The sequence below is a fragment of the Gavia stellata genome, chromosome 10, assembly GCF_030936135.1.
Source record: "Gavia stellata isolate bGavSte3 chromosome 10, bGavSte3.hap2, whole genome shotgun sequence".
Taxonomy (NCBI): Eukaryota; Metazoa; Chordata; class Aves; order Gaviiformes; family Gaviidae; genus Gavia; species Gavia stellata.
In genome coordinates this window covers 34518958-34545227 of record NC_082603.1, presented here as the reverse complement: position 1 = coordinate 34545227, position 26270 = coordinate 34518958, and the positions used below count along the sequence as shown (strand labels likewise).

General features: G+C 41.8%; 1 protein-coding gene across 1 annotated transcript in view; it reads right to left on the bottom strand.

Moving 5' to 3' along the window:
- PDE4B (phosphodiesterase 4B) overlaps window positions 1-5515 on the bottom strand; it is a 197182-nt gene extending 191667 nt beyond the window's left edge. The window contains exons 1-2 of the mRNA XM_059822325.1: window positions 5474-5515; window positions 2709-2944 (exon numbers count right to left, since the gene is read on the bottom strand). Coding sequence (XP_059678308.1) covers window positions 2709-2944; window positions 5474-5515 — 278 coding nt within the window. The remainder of the gene's footprint in view (window positions 1-2708; window positions 2945-5473) is intronic.
- Between the last annotated feature and the right edge of the window lie 20755 nt (window positions 5516-26270).

The window sequence follows — 26270 nt, the reverse complement described above, 5'->3', positions numbered from 1 at the left end:
GATGGGGTTTACATATTCAGAAGGAAATCACAACAGATTACTCCTCCAGGGATCTGTTAAGCTTTCCCTTGAGCCTGCTCAAACTCCTAGCATCTACACTGTCCTACAGCACAAAGTTCCACAGCGTTAACCAGAACCTGCATAAGGAACCACCTCCTTGCACTTGCTTCGCGCCTGCCATACCAATTTATTTGATGGCCCTTTGTTCTCATATTGGAAGGGACAGTTAGCAATAGATCAACTACATCTTCGTAGCACTAGCAAGATCTTGGTCCTATCCTTTTCCTGAACTGTCTTTTCTATGCTGAAGAGGTCCAGCCTCCTTGGTCAATCCCAGTGCAGAAGCCATTCCATATGTTTGATCATCTTAGAGGCCTTCAACTCTTTTTAGTTCTGTTATACCCTTTTTTTGAGAGGCAGGACCAGAACTGTACACTATATTCAACATTCGACCAAGTAATGGGTTCCTACCATGGCGTCCTGATGTTCTCCGTTTTACCCACTATTCTTTTCCCTCAAATCTTTAACAATTAATTTGCTTTTCTGACCATTAAAAAGAACTGAACTTGCAACTCTGTTGGACTTCTATTCTATACCCAGGATCTTGCTCCTGAGTAGTAATATTGTTTTGCAGCTACGCTTCTTTCATGCTCAGATATATCACTTTGTATTTATCTACACTGAAATTTTCCTATCACTTTATTGCCCACTCACTGAGTCTCTGAATGCTCATATCATTCCAGAGCTGTTTCAACACAATGGCACATATCGGACTTACACAAATATAACCTGCCTTTGGGGCATACTTGGTGCAGAACTGAACCACGATATAGAAGCCCAAACACCTTAGAGACCAGATCCCACTTGCACCGCTCCTACACAAAAAAAATCTCAATCATGACTGCTCCCCGAGAGTGTGGTCAGGCCCCAAGCAACTGGAAATTGCGTAGGTAAGGAACTGCATGGCATGGGGTGGAGAACAGTGCTAACCTATTCAAAAGCCCTTGATGACTAGGACTTAAAGAGAAAACGGGAAAGATTAGACCAGTTTTCTGCCCAGCTGCCAGAGCAGTCAATCTAACCGGTGCCCACGTCAGAAAGGTGAGGGGGATGCAAAGATGCCTGTGTAACAACGTGGTGGAACAGCACTCTGCGTCGCAGTCACACTAACCAGCAACTCCCAACTTGCTATAGGGCTGTAAACAGAAACGGTAGATTCAAGCAAAACAGAGAAGTCGGAAGCTATCCGCTCACTTCTAAGAGATTAACAGCAGTAAGGAAATAGCAGTAAGCCGAGTAACAGTTGTGAGTGTTTTCTCTTTGACTGGCATACTGTTCAAGAAAAATACATGTTGTGCGACACAATACGCATCCATTGATTCTGCTGTAACGGAAGAGAGGAGCAGCAATGCCCCCTTGTGTTACAAGGGAAACTAATGATAAATCCATTGCAAACCCTTGGGTTTCCCTAAATTGTGTATGAAGGTGTATTCAAAGATCAAAACTAACTCATTCTTAAAAGCACACCTTATGAATAGGCTCTCAATTCTCTTGCAGTCAAGATTACACATTGCTGCAGATACACAAAAGGGAACACTCGTAAAATGCTCTTCAAGGTAAAGCAACCCTCTTATTGTCAAAATTCACAATCCATCTGAAATTAGGTAACTCATTTTGTTAAATTTATCCACAGCAATTAAACACAAAAAATCAAACCAAAGCCCCTGCTAATTCCTCTTTGATTTCTGTATCTCACCTCTTCAAATGTATAGTTTAAAACCCCTATTTTCAGTAGGAAAACTGTTTTTTAAAGGATTCTAACAAATTAATTTAGGATGTCCTCTATAATTGTTCAAATGCAAACTGAAATGCCAGCTGAGCTTAACAGACGCTAAAACCAGATTCAGACTTGGAAATGATGATGTGAACAAGTCATGCAGCCAGCAAATGAAATTGAGAGTGGAGCACTTAAAAACTAGAGTCTAAAGCACACTTGAAATCTGAAGTTGAGAGTGCAGGTTTTAAGGCTGCATTGCAATGCCATTTCAAGATTCATATGGCAAGCTGGACACCTAACCTTATTTTGCCATTAAAATCTACCATTGCAATTCCAATGCATGAACACTCGGGGCTTTGTCTTCCTCTCCTCCCTCCATATGAGATTCCTTGTTTTGGCACTTTACATTCAGTTTCTGTTTTGGAACTCATCTCTTAGCAACCCCTTTTTAATCAGCTCTCTGATAGTTTCTTTGGGACTTTTCTTGAGCTTAACATCACATTCAAATGCTTTTCCAAGCCTTTCTTCTAACACTTGGACAGAAAATAGCCAGAGAGCTAAAGCCTTTTTCCTCAATCTGTTGTAGAAGACTCTACCACCATCCCGAATTCTTCTGTGGGTGAAAAGCTAGTTACACAAATCCTGTGGCCAAGATTGGAATTTACGACACAAAAGTTTCATGAAGATGCACAAAAAGAGTGAACAGAAGTAGAACTTCAAAGAAGGCAGTCACTTTGTAAAATTACGTCCACAACACACCAACTGATAGACATCAACAATACCGATTAGTATATACACGATAATTACCTAGTCTCTTCCAAAAAAAAAAAAAAAAGGGAAAAAACCCCACTCAAAACCAGAAAACAACAAAAGACCCTAAAAAACTCCCCTAGCAACCACGTGAGATTCATAACAAAGGCAAATAACCTACCAGTCTTGGTAAGCAGTGATTGCAATACTTGGAGGTGTCAACAACGGGAGAGTTGTTGGTCTACAGACGATGTCTCTGTCAGGTGTCCTCGCTTTTTCGGTTTGTCTTTGGGATAGTGGTGGTAACTGCAAATTACCAGAACAACATCTTCTTCCTCTCCAGAGGTCTATGCCCAGAGCATGGCTGGAAGTACTGTAGGACTTACTCAACCCACACTCCAGGTAATCCAGAGCATTCTGCAAAGACAGAGAAGGCACTGAAGTTCCGCAAACAAATGTTTTCCTCCGTGAGGATAAAACACATTCAATTGTTGTTCTACAGTCATAGCTTCTCACAAAAGATAACTGTACAATGAAATCTCGGCAGAGCCTGACTCCACTGCATTGTTATTTATGAAGTTATGAATGAACTTGAAAATTCACTAATAAGCTAAATTCAACATCTAATTCTAATCTAATTGAACACTTCAATAATCCAGGTCATTCGGTGATATGTTAAACTTTTCATATTTTGAACGTTTTCAGAGAACATTCCGCTCAACATCCATCTTAAGTATCATTCCTCTCCACAGCACAAACATACTGGTTTGCCACTTTTTTTGATGAATCACCAGGCAGAGAAAGGTGGCAAGAATACTGGACTTGGACACATCCTGAATTATCCAAGAGCTATTCAGTGAGAAGAACTCCCAGCTAGGCTACCCTACCCCATATCTGGCATTCCTAATAGAAATAGTCTCAAAAAAAGGTTTTGCTCAGTTGAAGCAGTTTTTCCTCTTCTAGTTTCGACTGATTTTTATTTAAAAACATCACCACAATCTCAGAACTGGATGTCAATCTTCTCAAACACAAGGCAGAAATCCTCCCACAGCAGATTTTTATTATTTTATTATTTATTATTTTATTATTTTATTATTCTTATTTAGAAATGTAGTACTTCTACTCAATAGTAAAATCTTCATTTTTTTCAGGTACTCTATGAGGCAGATATTACATTAAGTATGAAAAAAAAATCCTTCCCTCCTCAAATCCCCAAACAGAGAAAGCAAATTTTTACAAATGAAAAAAAAAAAATCTTTTTTAGCTTTATTACTTAAGCACATTATATAGCACTGCGAGAGGGTTGTCAGTTTTGGTCTTAGAGAATTTAGCTAGTCAAATATAATTGTCCAATACTAACATTTCTTTATTGCGTGTGATGAGCTACCAGTAGAAGCTGGAGGTTTACTGTGATAGGGATATATTCTATGGCAAGCCCTCTACGTTGTTCCTCTTCTTTACCTGCTCCTGAATTTTGATCTCTGCCCTGCTCCCTCCACCCTTCTCAGACCTTTCCAAGCCCACCTTACAGCCTCCCCAAATCCCTGGGTTCACTTTCCCTGTGAACAGCTACCACTACGCCCAGCACTGAGCATAGAAGGATCTACCTCACTTCAGTGAAAACACGAGTGACAACTGGTAACCCGGTAATGTTCTCCATAGTCATGAGACTATTAAACAACTCTGTGGTACTGTCTACTCTTTTACCTCTCAGCAGGGACTCTCAACACGGGAAGGAAAGACAAGACTGATGGGAGAATGGCATACTACCAGTTTTCTCAACTTTCCCTACTTGCTATCCATCCCACAACCACACAAAGCACCCAGACAGGAAACAAGATGGTCCACAGCTACTTTTACTCCTTGATTATAGCCTGAAGTGCTATAAGGCATGCTGGTGCAGATTCATCAAGTTACTACGGCATCAAAATCATAATGACCTAGATAGAAGTTTAAAATATTTGGCATGCTATGCTTCCAAAAACATGCTAAAGATCTTCAGTGATCCAAACCCTACTCTTTCGTAGCGCAAAATCAGGTCAAAAATACTCCTAGGAACTCCAGAAAAGAAAGTCTGCCTTCTATATGAGGGTCTGACTTAACCTGCCTTTATTAACAATCTTTATAAGACTGTTTAACTTTTTTGTTATTATTTAAGAAGTGTACAGCAGAGTTTTCTAGCGTCCCATTAGATTTCAGATGCCTGCTTTCATTAAAATCACCAAGGACTGAGTGGACCTAGCATCATGCTCAAGCAAACTGACTATGAAGCATTGCAACATGTGGTCTAAGAGTGTAAAAGAAACACTTATTTATTGAAGGAGTGCTATAGGATACACTAACTATTAGGTTCCGTTCCTCCATTGTATTTTCGTATACATTCCGCATGGTTTTCCATCTTTGATGAGCCCCAGCTGTGACAAACAAGACAATTAAGGCTGCGGTTATCACGCCATCATTACAAACTGATACATTTCTCCAGAGAATGGGAACTGGAGTTTAATTAATAGGGGATTATGATGATGATTAGCAAGCGCAGTAATGGAATAACACATGCATCATCACATTAGGTGTTCAGCAACTACAGTGGGGAGAGATGCTGAAACACTTCTAAGTATACAAGTACAGCAGAGGCACAAAGATGGGATCCAGAACAGAACTGCCATAAGGTATGGGAACGCTCCCTGCTGCCCGCCAGAAGAGTAAGGTATATGCTCTGCATAAGACTCCTCTAAACCTTTCGTAAGCGTGGGGTTTGGTTTGTTTGGTTTTAAATGTGCAGGGCTTATTTTCTTCTTATTATATGAGCTACAAACAACTCCAAGGAAATCCATGAGTAATGAAAGCAAAACCAGCTGATGCTTACAAAATAAGACAAACCAAACGTTTATTCTCATTTTCATGAAGTACTGGGAAAAAGAAAACATGCCTTTAGAAGAAATTTACCTCATCTGCAGTTACTGTCATGACACTTCTGCTTTTCTTCATTATCGAGACTAAAGTGCACCCCGTTATAAAAAACTCTTGCTGTTCAATCCAATTTCTTCAGATGGGAAACCTGAAAGAAAAAAATTGTACTTTTGAATAACAAACTGTTTTGATAATAAACTATGGAGCTAACTGCTAACGTCACAGCTGATTTATAACTTACTGTCCATTTTCATAAAAGACTTGGCAGCAGATGTTATGCAAGCATAGCTATTAGTGAAAGGACAATTCAATATTTAGTAAAACCACGTTAAAAGTAACCAGTATCCACAAGGCTCTGCAATCTAAGCAAGCCCTGAAACATGTCTAGTAATACGGGACCAAAGCTAACGGGTTCTACTTGCAGAGAATTTTTCTTTAAATGAGCCCGTTTCAGAGGTGCAGTATAGAAGGTCTCCAAGAACGACTTGAGCTGGCTCTCATAGAAGAAAAGGAATTGCATTTGTATGTGATTCTAAGATTTAATCATAACTCACAAACATTACTTATTATTACACTGGCACGCACACACCACTTCAGCCACTAAATTACAGCCTCTGCAGAGGGTGATGCTGCAGCCACTTTGAACTGTGCAAGAGTGCTAAGGGGAATGAAACCCAGCCGAGCAGCCGAAGCAGCAGGGAAAACCAGCACATGGCCCCCTGCTCTTTCTTGCTGTGGATTTAGCGCTCAAAAAAGCTACAGTCGTGATTATATAGAGAGAACACTGAGGGTTGTGGGTTTTTTCTTTTCTTTCCCCAAAGAACAGGTAGAGCTGGAGTGCTGCTTTTTGTGTGCTGACAAATTTTCTCCCCTGCTCGGAAGGATTATCTCTGAGGGAGAAGACTGCTGAAGGGCCACTGTTCATGAACTTCAGAGCTGAAGCCACCACAAAAAGCTGTGCAACGGTTTCAGGCTTGGCGATGTTAGACTTCTAACATGATGCTCACTCTGAGAAGTCGGGGATTTTGAACTGTATTCACATCACCTGTTCACGCAGTCCAAGTTCAGGAGAGTAATAAGCAGTTCAGACTGCCTGCAAAAAAGGGTTGCCAGACCCTGGTGATCTACCCAGCCCGTAAGGAGCAGATGGGGAATCAAAATCAGGCACCTAATTCTCCTCCCTGCCACTACCAGCAGTCAGGGTGCCAGAAAGCAGGCAGCCTGCACCACTCACTTCTACTGCGAGGTTCGAAGCCCCGGCAGCAGGTACTGAAAGCCATTTTACACAGCAATTGCTGGCTTTACAGACCGGTTCTTTGGTTCCCACCCCACAATGAATTGAGAAGGCTGAATGCTCAAGCGTGGCAGCTCGGCTTGGCTTACAACCACCACACAAGTGTGCCATCAAGGGTTCAGATTCAGCTTAATACCATTGTGCCGAGGTTAAATGATATTTAGCTTGCACCTCTACCTATTTAAATCAAAAAAGCTGAAAGAAAAAAAGCCACACTAACTCTCAGGCATAGCATCTAAATAGAGAGTGGTGCCTCTCATGACAGAGGTCTAAGGACATCAGAGTCTCCAGGAGCCTGCTGCTCATCTGCTCTTCCACGCACAAGAGAAGTGCTGTAATGAACCTGCTTCCCTCTAAACCAGATCACTCTGGGGAAGAAAGAAAGAGAAGGAGAGAGAAAGAGAACAAAACAAACTCAAAGGAAACACTAACACACAACACCAGCACTGTAGTTGAGTCTGCCTGCAGTTCTGGCTGTGGCACAGGCACCTCCAGTTGTTTTCATTTCCTCGGGGTTCACACATCCAACACATATATCCCTTCATCGCCAGCCAAAGCATTCGGAGCGCTCAGATCCACGCCAGACATAACTCGCCATTTCAGCACCAGCACCAGCACACAGGGCTGTACGCGTCATCTTCTGTGAAGCAGCATTGGAAAAGAGCTGAGGGATTTGTCTTCTAAAGCACCTAAACAGCTTCCCTCCAGAAAAGGATGAACGGGACTGGCCGGGAGCAAAGGACCGAAAACAACAAAAAGCACTCTGCAACGCCTCCCACCAGGCTTGCTCTCCTCTCAGCATCCATCGCTGGCTGTCACCAGACCAAGGCCAGTGGGAAAACCAGATCTATGGCCTGATCAAGAACCCTCTTCTTATGACAACAGGCAAAATGCACACACCAGCTAAGCAATCAGGGTGGGTTTAGACATTACAGCAGTGGAATGGCTATTAAAAACCTGATACTTGGCAGCACGGTTGTGTGGCAACGTTACTTCTCTCTGCAAACCTTATCTAGCTTTTGATCCATACCACAATTAGATGCGGGTGCTGGTCTCTTCTCCCAAGTGACAAGTGATAGGGCAAGAGGAGATGGCCTCAAGTTACACCAGGGGAGGTTTCTACTGTCTTTACGGAGAGAGCAGTGAAGCACTGGAAGAGGCTGCCCAGGGAGGTGGTGGAGTCACCATCCCTGGAGGTGTTCAAGGAAGGTGTGGACGTGGCACTGCGGGACATGGTTTAGTGGGCATGGTGGGGTTGGGTTGGTGGTTGGACTTGATGATCTGACAGGTCTTTTCCAACCATAGTGATTCTGTGATTCTGTGTGAGCAGAATATATAAAAGTCATTGTACAGTATCAGAATAAAATTCTAGAATAAGTTTAACAATGTTATCAGTCTTCAACAATTGGGAGAAACTAAAAAGCCCTGTTATAAAAAGAATCCAAAACTGACAGCAGACAGCAAATTAGATGATACCATGCAGGTAAAGAAGACCATAACAGTGGCATGAATCCACAGACTAGGAAGATACAGCATGACCATTTGCTGCCAGAAATAAATACGTATACCTCTGTAATATGTAGACAAAATTCACAGAAAGAACAAAAGAAGGAAGTAGTTTCATAAGCAGCAGAACTAAGAGATCTGTGTCTCAGAGGTGGATCCTTTAGTGCCTAATAAAGCACAAGTTTGAGATGTTTGTGACTGCCCTGCTGTGCAGTTTGTGATGCCCAACACAAGGAGCTCACACAGCGGCATGTCCCACAGTGGGACTAACAACCGCATTTCCCTCCTGAATATATGTCAGTTCACAAACTGACATAAATAAATAAGTAAATACATAATGAAGTAAATAAGTAAACACATAAGTAAGTATCCAGGAAAACAACTTTGGGAAAAAAGTCGGAAAGAATGAGAGCCTGAGAGTGTCTCCTAAATTTTGCTGACCTTTAGGATCAGAACCGACACAAGGAGATGAGACATGGAGAGATGGACCAGACTGACTAGCAGATCATTTCTGTGAAAGCCTGAGTCCTCTTATACCACAACTTCCTTTCCTTTATAAATATTTATCAATTTTTCAAACTAAGTCCAGCCAGAACATGAATAATTATAAAAAACTTATATATTTATTTCAATGTGGATTGCATATCTGAAGAGCCGAGCAAGAAAATCTAAGACTTCCGTTAGTCATGACTAAACTACTGTTAGAATCTGAGTCATTCTTTTCTTGTGTCTTTCTATAAAAATCTGACACCTGGGATGAACATCTAGTGTAAAAAAAAACTAAAAACAACCCAAAGAGGCTTACTGGCAAATGTTTCCCATGCACATTTTCTAATTCATGCAATCTTTTGTTACAAGCAAAGAGTTTCTCTCCACTACCCAAATTCTCCAAAAAGAAAGTATATCCCAGCAGGCTGATTAAGTGTGGGTAACAGGGAATGCCTAAAAGCAGCAAGGCTTTGCATTTGATAGCAGACTACAAAGAAAAGTACTCTTTCAGTGCTGCCGTTGGGTCCAATCCATTTTGCTGGAACATATCCTAGGTAGGGTATGAGATTTTTTTTTTTTTTTTTTTTTTTTTTTTTTTTTTTTTTACACCAAGCTGACCTAGTTCTTCCACCCAAACTTTTTTGTGCTCAATGACCGTGTTTTTCAAAAATGACAGTAAACGCTCCAGCAATTTCAGAGTGATAAAGCCTTACAGAGAAGGTATGGATTAACAGGGTTCAAAACTGGCAACTGACAGCAGTGAGGATAAAACTACGTGGATGTGTGTGATAAAGCCTGCTTTTCCTACACACTTTTTTAAAAATAGCTATTCAACTCATCCAGTGTGAAATCCACTATTTAAGGAAATTCCTAAAATGCATCTCAATGTGCAAGTTCTGCTATGATCTGAAATACAAGACACACATTTCACCATGTCGCTGTTTTTCCACACATTTTGGCTTCTGCATGGGCAGCGTTAAAGCCACAGGGTTATATGACAAGCACATTAACCCTCTCACCCCTAAAGATACTCCCCTCCTCGATGACACACAGACAAGGCAGGGCCAGGAGGATTACATTTTTCCTGCTCGTGCAGTGCTAGTTCTTTGGATTAACAAAAGGTTTTGGCAAGCAGGGCTGTTTATCTGGCTGCTTTCATACTCTAAATTCATTTCCTCCCACCTTTCAAGAAGGCAAGACACAAAGCTTGAGAGACAGCGAAAAAACAAAACAAAACCCGGTGAAACTTAGAGAATAGCGCACATTCTGCAGTACCATACCTGTTTCTTCCCAACTGCCAGCAGCGCTGCCCAGGCCATGACACACATTACTGGGGAGGTGTTTTTCCTAGCAACAAAATGCTGATCCTTCCAGGTTCAGCAGAACCTGAAGATGATCAGAGACAAAAACAGAAACCTGATGGTGAATGAATAGAGAAGCTTTACTAAAGAAAGGGCTGGGATGAAGGAGATTATCTGATCGCACAGATAATTACATCATTTGTGAGCTGGGATTCAAACTTGATTCTCCGTAAAGATCATCGAAACTTCACGGGGTGAAGTACCTACTCAGACAGGGTGACAGTCACCAAAAGAAAAAAAGTGCTAATCTCAGGTCTAGCTCTCCCAGACAAAACACATGGGCTCTTACTTCAGGCTTGGAAATTGCACATGGTTCCTTGTAAGAAAAATAAACCCTACGTGGATTTAACATTGGTCAAAGGCAAGTTGAGGTATAAACAGCAATTGGTACCTGAACGGTGACAGTTTTGTATTTTATCTTAAACAAAACCAGCAACTTCAAAATGCGAGAGCGACGCTTCACCCTCGGATTGCTAAGAAGGTCAGTTTGCTCACAAAAAAGGAAATGGAGGTCACGGCCAACTGGCTGCACAGCATGGCAGCAGCACCGCAGGTACTGGAGCCATACACCTACGGCAGGACCAAACATGCAGTATGTTTACAAGCTGTACACACAGCAAATAAAACTTCAAAGAAGCACCAGCCAAATGTTTCTGCAGAAATTACATTCCCCTGAAAAACTAGTTTCAGGAATTGTACCATTTTATTTTTGCATCACACAGACGCAAAAGTCTTGAGCCACGGAAGAATTAACTATACCTTTTTCCCTTCAATTTTTTTCCAGGCTTATTTTTTCTAGTATTGAGCCTTAAACTTTTAGCTCTGGGACTACCACTATTATGTCCAGCTACTTGGACACAGCGTCCCAGAAATACGTACATAAGAACTTCCCAAACAGCCCTTTTTACTCCTTATTTAGACAGCAAGAAGTTGGTTTTTCAGTGGTCTTTTCCCATTTCTTGTGAACAGAAACAACCAAACTGGTCTGCAGAGTTTATGGCAGCTCCAAGAAACTCACTACTCCTCAGAAAAGTCAATTCACGCTAATTTTCATAAAATGCTGAGAAGAATTCAGAGCACTACGCAAAATAAAAGCAAGGGCATCTATTAGCACAAATGCATGTAACCTATGAAAACAGACTCAGAAAAGAAGGATTTGCCCTGAGAGGTAAAACTAGCTTTATTTCTTATCCCTGCAGTTCTCACAGAAACTAAGTTTGCTATAGAAGTGCTAAGGATCTAGCAATGTCATCCAACTAGAGAAGTGACTACTTCACTTTGTCCTCTTCCAAGGCTGCTTTAAGCTTTCTCATAGTTGCCAACCTGTGAATTACAGGCTGAGTATGCAAACTTAGTCTAAATTAGTTTGCTGGTTTTAAGCTATCGGGCATCTGTGCGACGTAACGAAGTTGCAAATTTATCTACAATACAAATGAAAGCAATTCTTTTGTTACAAAAAGCGAATGCTGTACGCAGGATACTCTTTGTACATATTTGAGAAAGTTCAGTCAAGGTTGTGCGGGGCCAAATAAAAAACTTAAAAAACCACCCACCTCCCTTCCCATCTTACCACTGGGTAAATTATCCTTATTAAAACAGTGTCTTATCTTTCATTAGGAGGTTTCTTACTGAGATATCGCCAAGGTTAAGAGGATTGCAAAGACTCATCTTTTCTCTGGCAATCTAATCATTAAAGCTGAGAATAACCAAGTCAGTCTATTCCAGAAATTCCTGTAACTCTTTGATTTCCAGCAGAGGGTAAAATCAGGTTGTCATTGCTCTTCATTTATTTCCATTGCGATAGGAAAATCAATACTAATTTGAACGTATCATTACGTTGCTTACTGTCATTGGGCCTAACGTGCTCTGCAAAACTCCCGTGAAATACAAGCAATATTTTTCACTATTACTGCTGAGAAAATATGACCATATTTTTTTCAGGAAACTTTCAGGCAAATGTTAATAGTCTGAGCAGGAGAAAGAATTGCAGAAAGCACTATTCTATTTTCTTTACTGTTACCGATTTTTAAATCTTGTATTTTGAAAACAGTTTGTCTGCTATCACGGTCAAAAGCAATTAATTTAAAACTCAGTTCTGACAGCAACAAAGCATACAGTTTAACAGTGCTACCTACCAGCACATACAGGATTTTCAAGGTAATTACTTAGGAAAGTGGAGTGTACTATTAAAAGACGCGATTTATACCTTTCTTGTTCCATGTGCAAATGACTAGCAGAGCCTCCCACTCCTCGGAGCGGAGCTGAACAGCTTTCAGAGAGCAAAGAACAATTATTAATTATGCTTTTAAAAAAAAAAACCACGTCAGTTTAAAAATACAACCAAAAACAGTGCGGCAGAAAACACACGCAACGCAAATTTTCCCCCTTTAGATTGGTAGGTTGCTTTTTAAAAAACAGAATTCATGTTGCCCGTGTGTTTTTGTTAGGAAAGGAGCATAATGCACTAAGCCTTGCTGGTCTACATAGATAACGGAAACGCTGCAGATCAGGCAGGATTAGCATGGGCTGGATGAACAGCGTGGGGAAACTTACTGTGTCACTGCCAGCTAATGTGGCACTTGCCTCACACCACTGATTTATTTCTTACCTTCCTAAACTCGCCCAGGTATTGCTGTAGTCCAAGAGGAGAAGTTCCAAAATCCTCAGATCTCTCTTTCTCCTACAGTTTTTATGGGAAGAGCCAAGTTCAAACAGCCTACAAGAAGGATTCCCCCCCCCCCCTTTTTTTTTTTTAATACTGGAGCCACGCAGCAAAGCAACACAATGATCCTAAGCACAGAAGTACACAATCAAGCCTACAAATAAAGACCATCCTCAAAAGAATGCATCCTCTAGAACTCTTAGAGGAATATTCCTAACCTTGCCAATTTTTCCCTTTGAAAAAAAAATGCTGAAGAATAGATGGGGAAAGATGAAATGCAAAATCAGAACAGCAAGAGGTCCACAGAGAACCAAAATAAAGCTAGCTGAGACCTGCAAAGGAGGGGACCCACAAAAGTAAGAAGACTGGCTACACAGCAAGAGGCTGAAGGAGAAAGTCCAAAGCACCTACAAGCAATGCTAACAGCCCAGTGAACAGCAGACCCCTCAAATCCTGCATGTTATGCAAGAGACAGGCTTAGCTACTCTATTTTATCACTGCTGCATCTGCGCTTCGCATCTGCGTCACAGGGCAGAAGCTCACCCCACATGCCGGAGCAAGATCTCTGACCTGCTGACCAGCCGTGCCTGGCCAACGAGGTCTACAGGCGAGGGGAGAAGTCACGGTGCAATGCTGCAGGCAAGGTGGGCTCCTTCTGGTGAGGCCCCATGCAAGTAAGAGTCTTGCTATAAATGCCGCTTCCACACTGCCCCAGAAGCCTTCCCCCACCCTGCGACGAGCCAGGCACCACCTCGGTTCCTCCCCAGCCAGGCACGCTGCCCCCTCTTTTTTGTTTTTTTCCTTAACAAGAATCTACCTTGAGTCTCCCATAACCCTTCTTGCTGTTCTGTCGTATTTGCAGATGGCTTATAAAGAGGGAGATGAGGGGCTGAACACACACAATCAGATACCCAGCAGCATCTTCAAACAGGAGAAGGCCCCAGCCAACAGCTGGGGACAGAGCTCTCCGTGCTGCGGCACCGTGGTTTTCTGCACCAGATAGTCACAGAATCACTATGGTTGGAAAAGACCTGTCAGATCACCAAGTCCAACCACCACCCCAACCCCACCATGTCCACTAAACCATGTCCCGCAGTGCCACGTCCACACATTCCTTGAACACCTCCAGGGATGGGGACTCCACCACCTCCCTGGGCAGCCTCTTCCAATGCTTCACCACTCTCTCAGGAAAGACATTTCTCCTAATATCCAGCCTGAACCTCCCCTGGCGCAACTTGAGGCCATCTCCTCTTGTTCTATCACTGTCACTTGGGAGAAGAGACCAACACCCCCCTCCCCACAACCCCCTTTCAGGGAGTTGTAGAGAGCGATGAGGTCTCCCCTCAGCCTCCTCTCCTCCAGACTGAACACCCCCAGCTCCCTCAGCCGCTCCTCAGCAGACTTGTGCTCCAGACCCCTCACCAGCTCCGTCGCCCTTCTCTGGACACACTCCAGCGCCTCAGTGTCCTTCTTGGAGTGAGGGGCCCAACACTGAACACAGCATTCGACGTGAGGCCTCACGCTCGGGCAGGTCCTGCTCACCTCACAGCCCAGACTCAAAACCACAACCCTGCGGGCCATGGAACACCACCTAACAAAACAATTTAATTGCCTGAGGCAAAATCTGTTCCATGGCCGATTAGAGTAAATGCTTCCACAGTGATAAGAGCGAGATAGGTAACCAGCTTTTCTGACCACAGACAAGACACAAAAACTAAGTAAAAAGGAAAAACGATGCTCCGTTACAAGGTAAACGGCTGCTGCTGTTTGTCCTGGCCCCCGTGTGCTCTCTTCACTGAGAAGAAGAATTGTGCAGCTGATAAATTGCGTTTTCACAAATTACGCATCCTAGATTGCGCATAAAAGACAATCCTGTAAGGAGCCCAAGGACTGAGAAAGAAGAGTCGGGGACAGACCCCTCCGTGCTGTTAAATGAGCACAACATGAGGTTACTTCTAGGGTAACAGCATCTAGCCACGCACGATAGATTGTTTCTAACCACGCTGCCTGTCTGCAGCATCATTTTTGTTAGTGAAATACGAAGGATTTATTCTTTTTAGATCACAGATTTTGTGCAGCAGTAGCTGCTATTACTCTGTTGTCAAGTACAGGAATAATCATTCTGTGCTACAGTGCATTGTCTCAAAAATTTTATAAAATATACCGGAACGTGCACATCAGAAGAGAAACAGATATATATCACCAGTAAAGCTAACTGTTGTCTCGGCATCTCCTACCTAGGCTTTGGGTATATTTAACAGCATTACAACACTTTTCACCCACAGACCTCAAAGCATTTGGCAAGCGTGCTCAGCCTTACAGTAGTGGACACAAACCCACAGAGAAAAATACGTGACTGACTCAAGATCACTTATCATTCAAAGCAGAACCAGAAAGAAGACGGAAAACCAGCTATGCTTACCATTGCACAACAGCACCCAGGAAAGAGTACACAAACTGTGCATGCACAGATTAGAAGAGAACCTATTTTTAACTCACGTTCTTCGCCCATCTCCCCTATTTACTATTTATCAAAAAACAGTGGCATTCTGAGGTTTCAAAAATAACTTAATTGTTCATTTAGAACTAAGGAAAACCTCTAAATGTAGGATTTGAGGCTTGTCAGGAGAACTCAAGCCCATTCCAAAATTCATGCCTAAAAGCATTTGTCATAATGCTCTCACTTTGGAGGGTAAGTGGTTCATCAAATGGCTCCGCTGTTCAGAAAGTCCCCTTTTCATACAGAAACAAAGAGTAACTAAAAATTAAATTTCACATCTCATCTGCAAAGACAAAGCATGGCATTTGGAATATTAAAAAGGACATGACTGCATTAGCTTAGCATGGTCAGCTACAAACCTGATTTATGTCATTTTTTCTTCCAGAATGAAATTTCTGTCTGTCCATCCAATAAAATTTTTTTTATTAAAATTAAGACTAAAGGAAAAGCCTTTGGCATTCTTCAAATGCACAGACGTTGTCTACCAACCACTAGCTAAGACCACTTCCATTAAAGTATTTTACTCCATATATTTTAAGAGGCATCCATGACAAATTTTTTGTATTCTGAAAAACTAATTTGTAACACGAGATTTTAAAAAAAAATGGTTTAAAAGAATATTTAAGCTTTCTTATTCCAGGATTTTTCTTTTAGCCTAAGCAGATGTTATTGTTTCTTTATACTACTGCTATTTTGTTTCCTTCTGTGCCTGATATTTTGCTTGTTGGGAAAACATTTGCATTATTCTAGATTTCAGGCTGAAATGATCAGCAATTTTTTTTTTTTAATGAAAGAATACTTTAGATCACACTGCAACTTCCCCAGAAATCAAGTGCTATTATGTTAGGTGAAAGTGATAACACCAGCATTTTCTTCAAACTTCTCATTGTAATTTTTTGCCTAGTTATTTAAAACTCTTCAAACCTTTAATTATGTGGGGTGATACTTCCAACACTCAGTGTCTGCCTCATGCTGCACACTTTAGAAAGTTTTGATCAAATTCAATCACTTCAAAGAGTGCAATTAATGAGGAGCGCACTGTTCCGTAACCTCTACTTGCAGCATCCCCATGCTTCAGAGCACAGACTTACCATTTCACAGGGACGAGCATTGTGTCACGGTTCTTTTGTGTGCATCACCAAGAAAATTCTGGCTCTTCTGTCCAAATTATTCAACACTGAAGTTGCAAAGGGAATCGCAAAACTGGAAATTCCAAGACATAGGGATGTATGAGAGTCCCAGGTTGTTCAAAGCACGGTCGGAGGAATCCCAACCTGGTTACATGCAGCCTTACCAAGAAAATGGCTACTGCTCTGCACACAGCTGGTAATTTTGATAAATTATAGCAACTGAAAATGGAGTCGTGATGTCGAAAGTCAACGTTTGTAATAACTGGTACCATTTCCATAGTATCTGGCCTATAAAGTAAGAGATATTCAACTACAGCTGAAAAGAAGGCTGGTAACTGCAATTGATGCTGATCTTCTAGTAAGATTTGAAAATTTGGGGGTAAAAGGCAGTTCCTCACCTTTGCAGCAATGAAGCAAAAGAACATATTTGAAATATTTGAGTTCTTTTTAAAACAGGTAATTCTACTTGCCATAGATTATCAAGTACTAGCTCATGTATCTTTTTTCCAGAAATAAAATATTTGGGTATTATCAGTACAGCATTCTTTCAAACTGTTCTTAGTTTAGGGTGGAAGAATATGGTGCTTTTGCTTGTTCCAGTGCAAAAAATTCAGAACAGCAGCATGATGCAGACACAAAATGACCTTTTTATGCCACAAGACATCAGCATACAAAATGCTGTAAGTCACAAGAGTGGCCTAACAGTTCTGCCAGGTTTCCCATTTTGTTCGCACGATGTGCCTTACTCAGACAAAAAATGCGCTCCTTTCTCTGGATGGCAAAGCAGACTTTTCTTCTGGGCAGAAGAAATGCCAGCTTCCAAGAAAAAAGATGTCTTGCCCGTCCTATATTCTTCTCCCATAAGCAAGATCACACACTGGAGACCTGACCTTGCTGTCGCTGCTGCTCTCAGCAACGAAACTCCCGCTGCCGCGCCGAGCATCAGAGAGGCTTGCGGAGGTTGCCTGGATCGTCCGGGGTCTGCGTGCGGACACGATGCCTCCGCACGGAGCCACCACAGTCCTGTTTCAGCCATGCAACAACGGGACAGCCGTGGTAATGTGCCCCTCACTGTAGGTGCCCTCTAGACTCACCTCTCCAGTACGGAAAAATCTTCAAACCCACCAACTTCTTACAGCACCGTCAGGCAACCAGGGGCTTTCCGCACCACTCCCAGGCAACAGAATTTTGAGTCAGTTAAGAAAGAGAACTGACTTAGGGCTACTGGCATGTTTTCTTTCATTTCTATAAATTGCTGTACAAAAATAAAGGTAAGGATTTTCAGTGGATAGCAGATTAAGAGGATATACGACTTACTATGGCCCTACCGAATCATTAGATTACCACCCAGCTACATGAATCCCCAATGCGTAAACAGGACAAAGGAGTTTTAAAACTCATCCTTCAGGATTACCTTACTGAAAAGCTAAAGGGCAGCTGTATTCCTGTAAAACAGCAGTATTAAATTACTAGATGGATTTCACAGCAGAGATTATTCTCCCTACAAAATTTAAAGCAATATATCAACATCTTTCTTATAGTTTGAAGAATATAATGGTAAAAAAGAAAAAAGTTTCAGCTTCTCACCTTTGAAAAAACTACCAGCTTTTCACCTTATTCTCGTCACCCCAGTAGAGCGATCAAGGAATCCCACGTTACACAAGTTAACAGAGTATTTCCTTGGGGCCTGTAGTACAACCATATACTCACCTGCAGTTTTTGTATAGTTAAATATACGTGCATTTATCTCCTATTAATATAATAAACATTTCTATTGACTGAATGGAGCCTGATTACTTTTAACCTTAATTGCTGATCAACAAAATGTTAAGTTTGGATCAGAAATTAAATACTTTGATACCCTTAAATTTCATCAGAAATTAATGTCTACCTACAGCACGTGAATTCCACGTAAACCTGATGTAACTGCAACACCAGGCCAGCTGATAAATCAGACCAGTCAAACACATACCAAGAAGTCTACACAGGTTGTCCAACACAGTCAGCCTCTTACCGCTGTATTTTTTTTTAATAAATCCAAATTCTTGTATAAAAGCGACAAGCCTTTTTACTAGTCTTTTTAACGGAACAAGACGCAATAAATCTCTATATATTGTCTAGATATTTTAAGATCAACATAGGCCACTACACTACAAAATTACTTCCAGGTTTAGAGCTTGCCGTTATGCAGTTAATTGCTCAACAAAAACTTCATTGTTCCTAAGGCAGAAGCTACACACAGTCACGAGAATTTCACAATGGAATAGCAAGCCTTTGCTATTTCAAAGGTTTATTATTAATTCTGGATGCAGAACTACATACTAAGAACCAACCAGATTACAACAGCAAAAAACATCTTCACACCAGGCTGAAAGAAGCATCCCAGATATCTGCACTCTGTTCTTCAGACACCCCATGCCACTGCCTGACATGAACTCTTGCAGAGAAGCAGCTAAATGTTTCTGTACTGTTGTGGTAGGAGCTGCATTCTGAGAAAATACAGAGTGCAAATAACAAAAGTACGTAGACAGGCAAATAAAACAATCCTTTCCCACATTCACTCTACACAAGTATTTTTAACGAGGTCAAAGAAAGTAATGCTCTTCCTCCTACATCAATAAGCAGATCCCAAGTAAGTTATAGGGAACAAATTCCCTTTTCTGAAACCTCAGTAGATTCCCTCCTTCCAGGGAACCTCCAGAAACGAGGTAGTGCTACTCTGCAAGACACAAGAACCCACAGATTCCTTATTCCCCATTATGAATGAGCCTCTCAGAACAACCTAGCACTGCTACCACTACCACATATTTTGGGTGAGTTTCGCCAACTTTCTTCAAGGATCACCAGACATGCTGCAGAGACAAGCATGAACCGTCACACAGATACACAACAGGAAAACCACATGCTTTTTTTGCAGCAGATAGGGCGGATAGAATAAACTCGTCCTTCCTGCTGATAAATAAGCTCAGGATTTGGTGAGAGCCTTAACCATGCAACATGCCTACAGCGGAGCTTCCCAGGGCACGGACAGAGAAGAGACCGGGGAAAAGGATGCTGCCAGCTCTCCGTATGTGGGCTTTCAGATCCCTTCCCCCAGAGCTGAGTCACTCAGATCATACATTTTAAACCTTAGCTTCCCAGTTACTATAACAACTTAATGGATTTCTTCTTGATGTTATTAATTACATTCAGTTTAATCTGTTCATACAGGATTTTGGGGGAGGCACTATATGATAGCTTCTCTTCTCCTTTCAAAAGGCTTTTACATTCCTAACTCGCTCCAGCACTCTGGTGCTCCCCCCATAAATCTCCTTCCACTGAGATAAGGAAATGCTCATATTCCTTCCTTTGAGAACTCAGAATAGAAGGAAATGTTTTTTTCCTGAAACCAAGTAAGATGCCCAAAATAAATCTGAGAAAGATCTATCCTCAGCTGTTTTTCTACAATAAACATGGTGCACAGAACAGCTTGTAACCTGGCTGAAATTGGCATTTTATAATACATCCCAGAAGAGAAAGACTGAGCACTTTGCAAGCAAAACTACTGACAGCCCAAGCAAAGCAGCAGTCAGAATCTAATTATTAGGTCTACATTTCACAGCCTCGGGGTATGAACAGGCAGACCTCTGCTGCTGGAAATGGCAGGGAAATGCAAGAAACTCAAGGCAAATCCCAAGGTCCAGCAGCATTGCAGCGTGCAGAATTAGCCCCCTTCCTTTTCACTTGTCTCAGCTTTGGAGCTGGAGATCAGAAGTGCCACCTCTACCCAACAGCACAGAAACAGAGGAGAAAAGCGAAGACTGCGCTTCCCTTGGCAGCGCCGCGGGCCGGGGAGGACGGGCAAGTTTCCTCAGCCTGGCTGCCCGAGGCGGGCAGGGAAGGAGGACACTTGCCTGCTCCATTCATGCAGGGATTAAACAGGGCTGACATCCTGCCACTTCAGACCTGCACGGTGTTTAATTAACGTAGAAAGGCTCCAAACACCAAATTCCTTCCACTTCCGAAGGACGGCAGGACCCTGGCACGCCGCAAGATGACTGCCAGCTATTTTGAGGGCGACAGGATGGAAAAGACTGAAAATCAGTAAGTCAAGATCTGTTAGACGGGCACTTGCAGCGTGTCAGCGTTCAGCACGCTGCATCCCTCCGTAGGCAGAGGCTTCTCAGCACCCAGCTGAGTTAACCAGGCTTGGGAGACAGCCTGTGTATCCTTACAACTGACAGCAGGTCTCTGCGATAGAAGTTTTGGCAGATACCCAGAGAGTTAATAAATTAAGATTACAGTATCACCTCATATGCTTATTTTTGCAAAAATGTCTACTGCTTACTTAAAGAAGTCCTGCTTAAAGGGGCCAAACCATAGGTATGGGGACAACTGGGTGCAATGGAGAACCTGATCTTCCTACAGCCTGAACGACTCGGGAATGAAGTGTTGCACTACTTTCTCCATTTAGACTTATCCATATTAGCTGTAGAGTGTGGAACTGCACTCATCTGCAGAACCAGAGCCACACAGTGCTCAGGATAATTTTAACCCCACAGACATATGGAGAACACTCCTTTCACCCTCCTCTGCAGGAAAAGCAAAGATGATCTGATCCTACAGATTTCCAACAGGGAAAAAAATCTTGTCCAGACATTTTAAGTCAAAAAAAATCACGGAAACGATAACAATAGTTGTTTATATTTACAGTGTAAAAACATGCACTAAATTTTAGTCACCAAGTATGCAGTGATAACTATGAGAACACGAGGAACAATTTTATGCTGCTTGCAAATTTTTTATTTCAAACGACTACCTTCTATGAATTTAATTACTCTGATTATAAAGTACAGTTGTTAGACACCTACAAGTACCCTTTTAAAACCTATCCTTGTAACCATACTTTAAAAAAAAAAATAATGCAAGTGTATATCTGAAGTAAAAAGCAGTATGAAGCAGCTGTGTGTGCCACATGACTGGACTTCACAGCACTAATCCAGGTGCAGCTTGTTTGCTCCCAAAGACACAATATCAATAATGAAAACCAAAATAGGTTTGGTTTCCTGAAAAGCATAAGCTTTCTTGAAGAAAACCTGCTGTACACAACCACAAAGTAACTGGAACAAATGTAGAAATAGAATGAACGTGCTCTGGATTAAAAGTGCTCTGGCTCAATGACGGGAATAATTACCCAATGCATACGTATTTATCCTGAAGTACTGGAGACGGGTCTGCCATGGCTCTGGGAAGAAGCAGGCAGATCTTAAGACGGTTTTATAACTATCACTTGTGTTTTCCCAAATCCATAGCTAATCTGCAGACCGGCAAGATCCCCTGCACTGCTCAGTGCACTATAAGGTATTGAACAGAAGGTAACAGGGCTATAGGTATGGCAAACCACTGCCTTCAGAACCAGACGATGTACAGATACCTTCATCCAGCAATTGCCCACTTGCACTGCCATATCAATCCACTCTTTTTACCTGGCTGGGATCCACCTCTCAAAAAGAGCATTGAAAAAACGAATTCAAAGCTCTGCAGCTGCCCAGCCCACTCCATGCAAGCAGACTTTAAAAAGTTGAGCCTGGACCCGACAGCACGGCAGCTCTGAGGTAGAGGCTTCCATTTCAGTTCACCATTTCCTTACTATTTTTACACTGTTATACTGGAAAGCAAGTGCTGGTGCCTACCCATATGCAGGTCTTTGATCCATTAGGCAGCCACAAGACCTACCAAATAAAGAAGCAATTAGAGTAAAATGGAAAAAGCAATAACTACTCCAGGGATTGCACCATATTGCAGTCTAATCATATAGTGAATTATGGGAAGGGAGAAGGGCATTTTTTCTTGGGGGCTGGTTGCAAATGCTCTCTCTGATACGTTCAACCCCAGCATAGAAAAGAAGTTTCCTAAAAGGTGGGTGCTACAGGAGGAACATCACTACCACTACCCTAAGGTGAAGCAGAAGGGGAGCATGTCCATTTCTGCTGGTGAAGAGGCGTGTGGAAGCATAAGCCATTCCACAGAGAGGAGTTTGGAAGATGTCTCCTGCTTGTTCCTTGTTTTGAAAATAAAACAGTGGTGCCCACAAAAAACATGCAGCTAGCATCAATTCCTCCTAGTCATAAGAGCAACAAGCGAACTCCACAACAGTAATATCTCAGGTCAAAGAAGAGAAGTAATATTTAATCTAGAAAAATCCATCAAAGACTTCTACTGATGTGCACAAAGTCAGCAGGAGTTCGCTTAGGGCTAAGTTACTATTTTTTATCATAAAGCTTCTCTATTTTTACATGAGTCTAAACAAATACCTTACCTTTTGCTTATCAAGTACTTCCTAACTTTTACTACACATAACTGAATTGAGGAATTAATTTCATTATAACTATGTTACACGACAGGATTCTTGCACCAGAACAGTACTAGTCTTGTAGACTAGTACTTGTACAAAACACTTTTTACACTGATAGTGGATGATTAAGAAACAAGCAAAGATGCTAAAGAATGTAACTTTCTACTTCCTTCTAGTTAGCTACTTGCCTGTGACCTGATTATTTTTCCTTTTTTAAAAATATATATTTTTCTGTGAATATGCCAATAGGCTCCAGAAGAAAACTAACCATTAAGTAAACAAGTATTTATTTTTGTAGTTCTTACACCTGACTTCATTTGAACTCTGTCTTGTTCTTGCCTTTCTGAGAAAAGGCATTTAAAGTCTTCAATGCATATCTGAATTGATCCATTGGTGACCCACAAGCAGCCTGAAAAAAAAAAAGGTCCTGTGGCTCCTCCAAAAACTACAGAAATGAATAAAAATGAATGAAAAACGTGCAAAGCACCCAGGCTCAATTCACCTACAGAACAGGGGAAACACTGGACACATGGCAAGTGACACATCAAACCTTTAACAGCATAGGCAGAGGATTTCAGGATACCAAAACATTATGTATATACTGAAAGGAAATGAAAAGCTCAGAATGGGAAAAGATCACCAGCTTTGCAAAAGTGCCAGGCTTCTAATCATCCTGCTTACCCAAGTACTTCTCTTCTGTTAATGGTTTTCATCCAAAAGTCTGTAAGTTACATATATACATTCATCAGGAAAGTGCAGTGAAGAGGGGTTATAATAGAAATTTCTGAATGAATTCTAGAAAGGAAATGCAAAATTGAGACAAAACAAAACTAACTGAGGCATATTCACTTCTCCCAACCCTGCAAACGTGGGAAAAAAACAGTGGGGAAGGGTATCATAAGAACTATTACGGCCAAATATTAATTGTTATGATAGCAGTGGACCACTTGCCTAGAGCTTCTTGCTGATGTACCCCTTTTGGAGTTGTCTCAAGCAAGAACCTGTCATGAAATCCTCGGGGTTAGCAGGCAAGGATGCTGCTACACCCGATCCGACCCTCCAACTCTGTTCTTTCTGTGCTGTGCCTCACCACCAAGGCTCCCTGGAGAAGCCTCTATAACTTTCAAGGATGAGAATGCTGGGCCAAGTTTTCTGCCCTCCTTTGAGGATCCTGAAAGATATACGCTAGATACCCTGAGAGTTTTTTCCAGTGGGAAGAGGAGCACTTCTGGAAGAAGCGGTGATCTGAATCCAAGCTCTCAAAATAACACTTAACATCCTGCTTCTAATTGTTCTTTGCCTCCCACCCAAGGACGGCCAGTGTTACTGTGAACCCGAAACACCACTAGCCATTCTCAGATGAAAAGTGGGGAATCTTGTGCTATTTCAGTGACAATTTTCCAAGCTGATGCCTACAGCGATTGCAAATGTTATACATGGACACCTTTTCTTCAAGTGGAATGACCAAAATAGGCAGCAGTGGGTTTAGCTCTTGCACCACACACAGGCACTGTGAGATTTATGATTAGTATTCCTGAGCACACTGTGCATCCTGAGAACATGATTCTCTTTGAACAGAATCCCATCAAACAGAGCAGCTTCACCCTGAAGGTTTCCATATGTTTTATACTTATTTTCTTCTCAAGAGCTCCTGTGAGGTTGGATCATTTTCTGTTTCTTATTTGGGCTGATAGTTTCAGAAGTGGTTACTACCGAGGATTAATCATTGTGGATTCCTCTCTTCCTGAAGTTCCTGTTTTCACTATTTATAAGCACTCTTGAAAGTATCCCTGTTGCAAGGAGCTCCACTCCAAATTTATCTTTCGCATTTAACAAGTGCTCTGGCAATTTCAAAAGATTTTTTTGGTACTGTTTATTCAAGTGGTATGCAGTCTATTGCTTCCTCAAGCAATTACTGAATTACAGAAGCATGAATGAAACAAAAATCAATTGCAATAATTTACTTTTCAATCTGAGCATAGTACTGTTCCTTCAACCAAAGGTCTGAAGTAGTTTTTCACTTGGCGACCATCTTGCAGGCAGAGAGCATTCAATCCACGTCAATCTGCATGACTCAGATGTTAAGCTTTGTTTAGCAACAAGAAGAATAGAGAAGGTTCTCCCCCATCAAGGGAAATTTCTCCCCTTTTTCCTTGACATTTCATAGTTTATGTCCCAAAACTGATTCTTACACGTCAGTGAGAAAACACGGCGGCTCCAACAACTCCCAGACTTCTTGTGTGCTGCAGACAATCACTTTATTTGGATTAGTTTCCAGAAGAAACGCTGTTTCTTCCATGTGTCAGTGGCACCTGAGTTCACTCAGGACCCCAGGCAAAAACAAAAATGAAAATATCATGGTTATTTATTCTAGCAAAGGAAAGGGTCAACTTCTTGTTTACAAGTTTAGAAACACTGTTATAAAAGAAAAACATCTAAAAGACTACTGAGGAGAAAACCCTGGCATTAAGCTCTTGCTCGCACTATCTTTTGCAGAGTCCCTGAAGTATCGTTGTCTGTAACAAACACACAACGACCTCAGCAGAATATTGTCTCTCAAACATTGCCAACAGGTTGGGTTTCCTTCTGGGTTTAGGAAAGCAGAGATGACTTTCTCTTACAGACATGACTTACAAACCCACCTTATGGCATGAGCTTTTTAGCTGCTCCCCACTCGGCCGTGCTTGCCTGGCTCTCTGTAGTCTTCGAGACCATACTGTTTCCTTGAATTTATTTTAGATGACCTCTCCTTCCCCTTTTCTCTCTTCCTTCTTCTTTACTTGTAGAACAGAGCTTCTGCTCTGGGCATTCTTTTACAACACACGCCTGGAGTACCTTGTGCAAAATAATTCTTTCATTGCAAACCTCACACCAACAATCCCTGTCCTAGCTGGGGCAAGTTGAAAAGCGTTTGATAAAAAAGGTCTTAGTACCTGCTGCTTGGTTACCCTTTTACTCAGCCTTTTATTACCTGTCATGTATTAACTACAGACATTCTAGTTCTGCTGCTGCTCACTAGCACTTCATGCTTGGAAGGCACACATTTTACCACAAATAGCTGCTGTTCCCTGGGAAATCTGCTGCAGATAATCAGGTCAAAAGTAGAGTATTATCAGCTGTGCTGCAAGTCATTGGCCAGCAAACGAGTACATATTAACTGTTTAGCAGCTAAGTCAGGTCAGTTTAACGTTCTCAACAGACAGCTGTTTGCAAATGAAGAGTAAATACAGCAAACGACATTCAAAGTATTTCTCAAAAATGCCATCTAATAGATTGCATGCTCGTGCTCCCACTGAAACATAGCCTAGACTTTCAACATAACACAAAACGGCTGAGGAGGTTTTCCATCCTCTTCTAGGCATCGCTCACAACGCTCCAAGAAACAAAGAGAACATCAGCCACCTCAACTTCTCTGATGCAACGCAAAGGATCCTGGTGGCTTCCACTGCTTTTCTGTTATCAGAAGCTCATAGAATCATAGAATCATTTAGGTTGGAAAAGACCTGTCAGATCACCAAGTCCAACCATCAACCTAACCCTGACAAGTCCACCTCTAC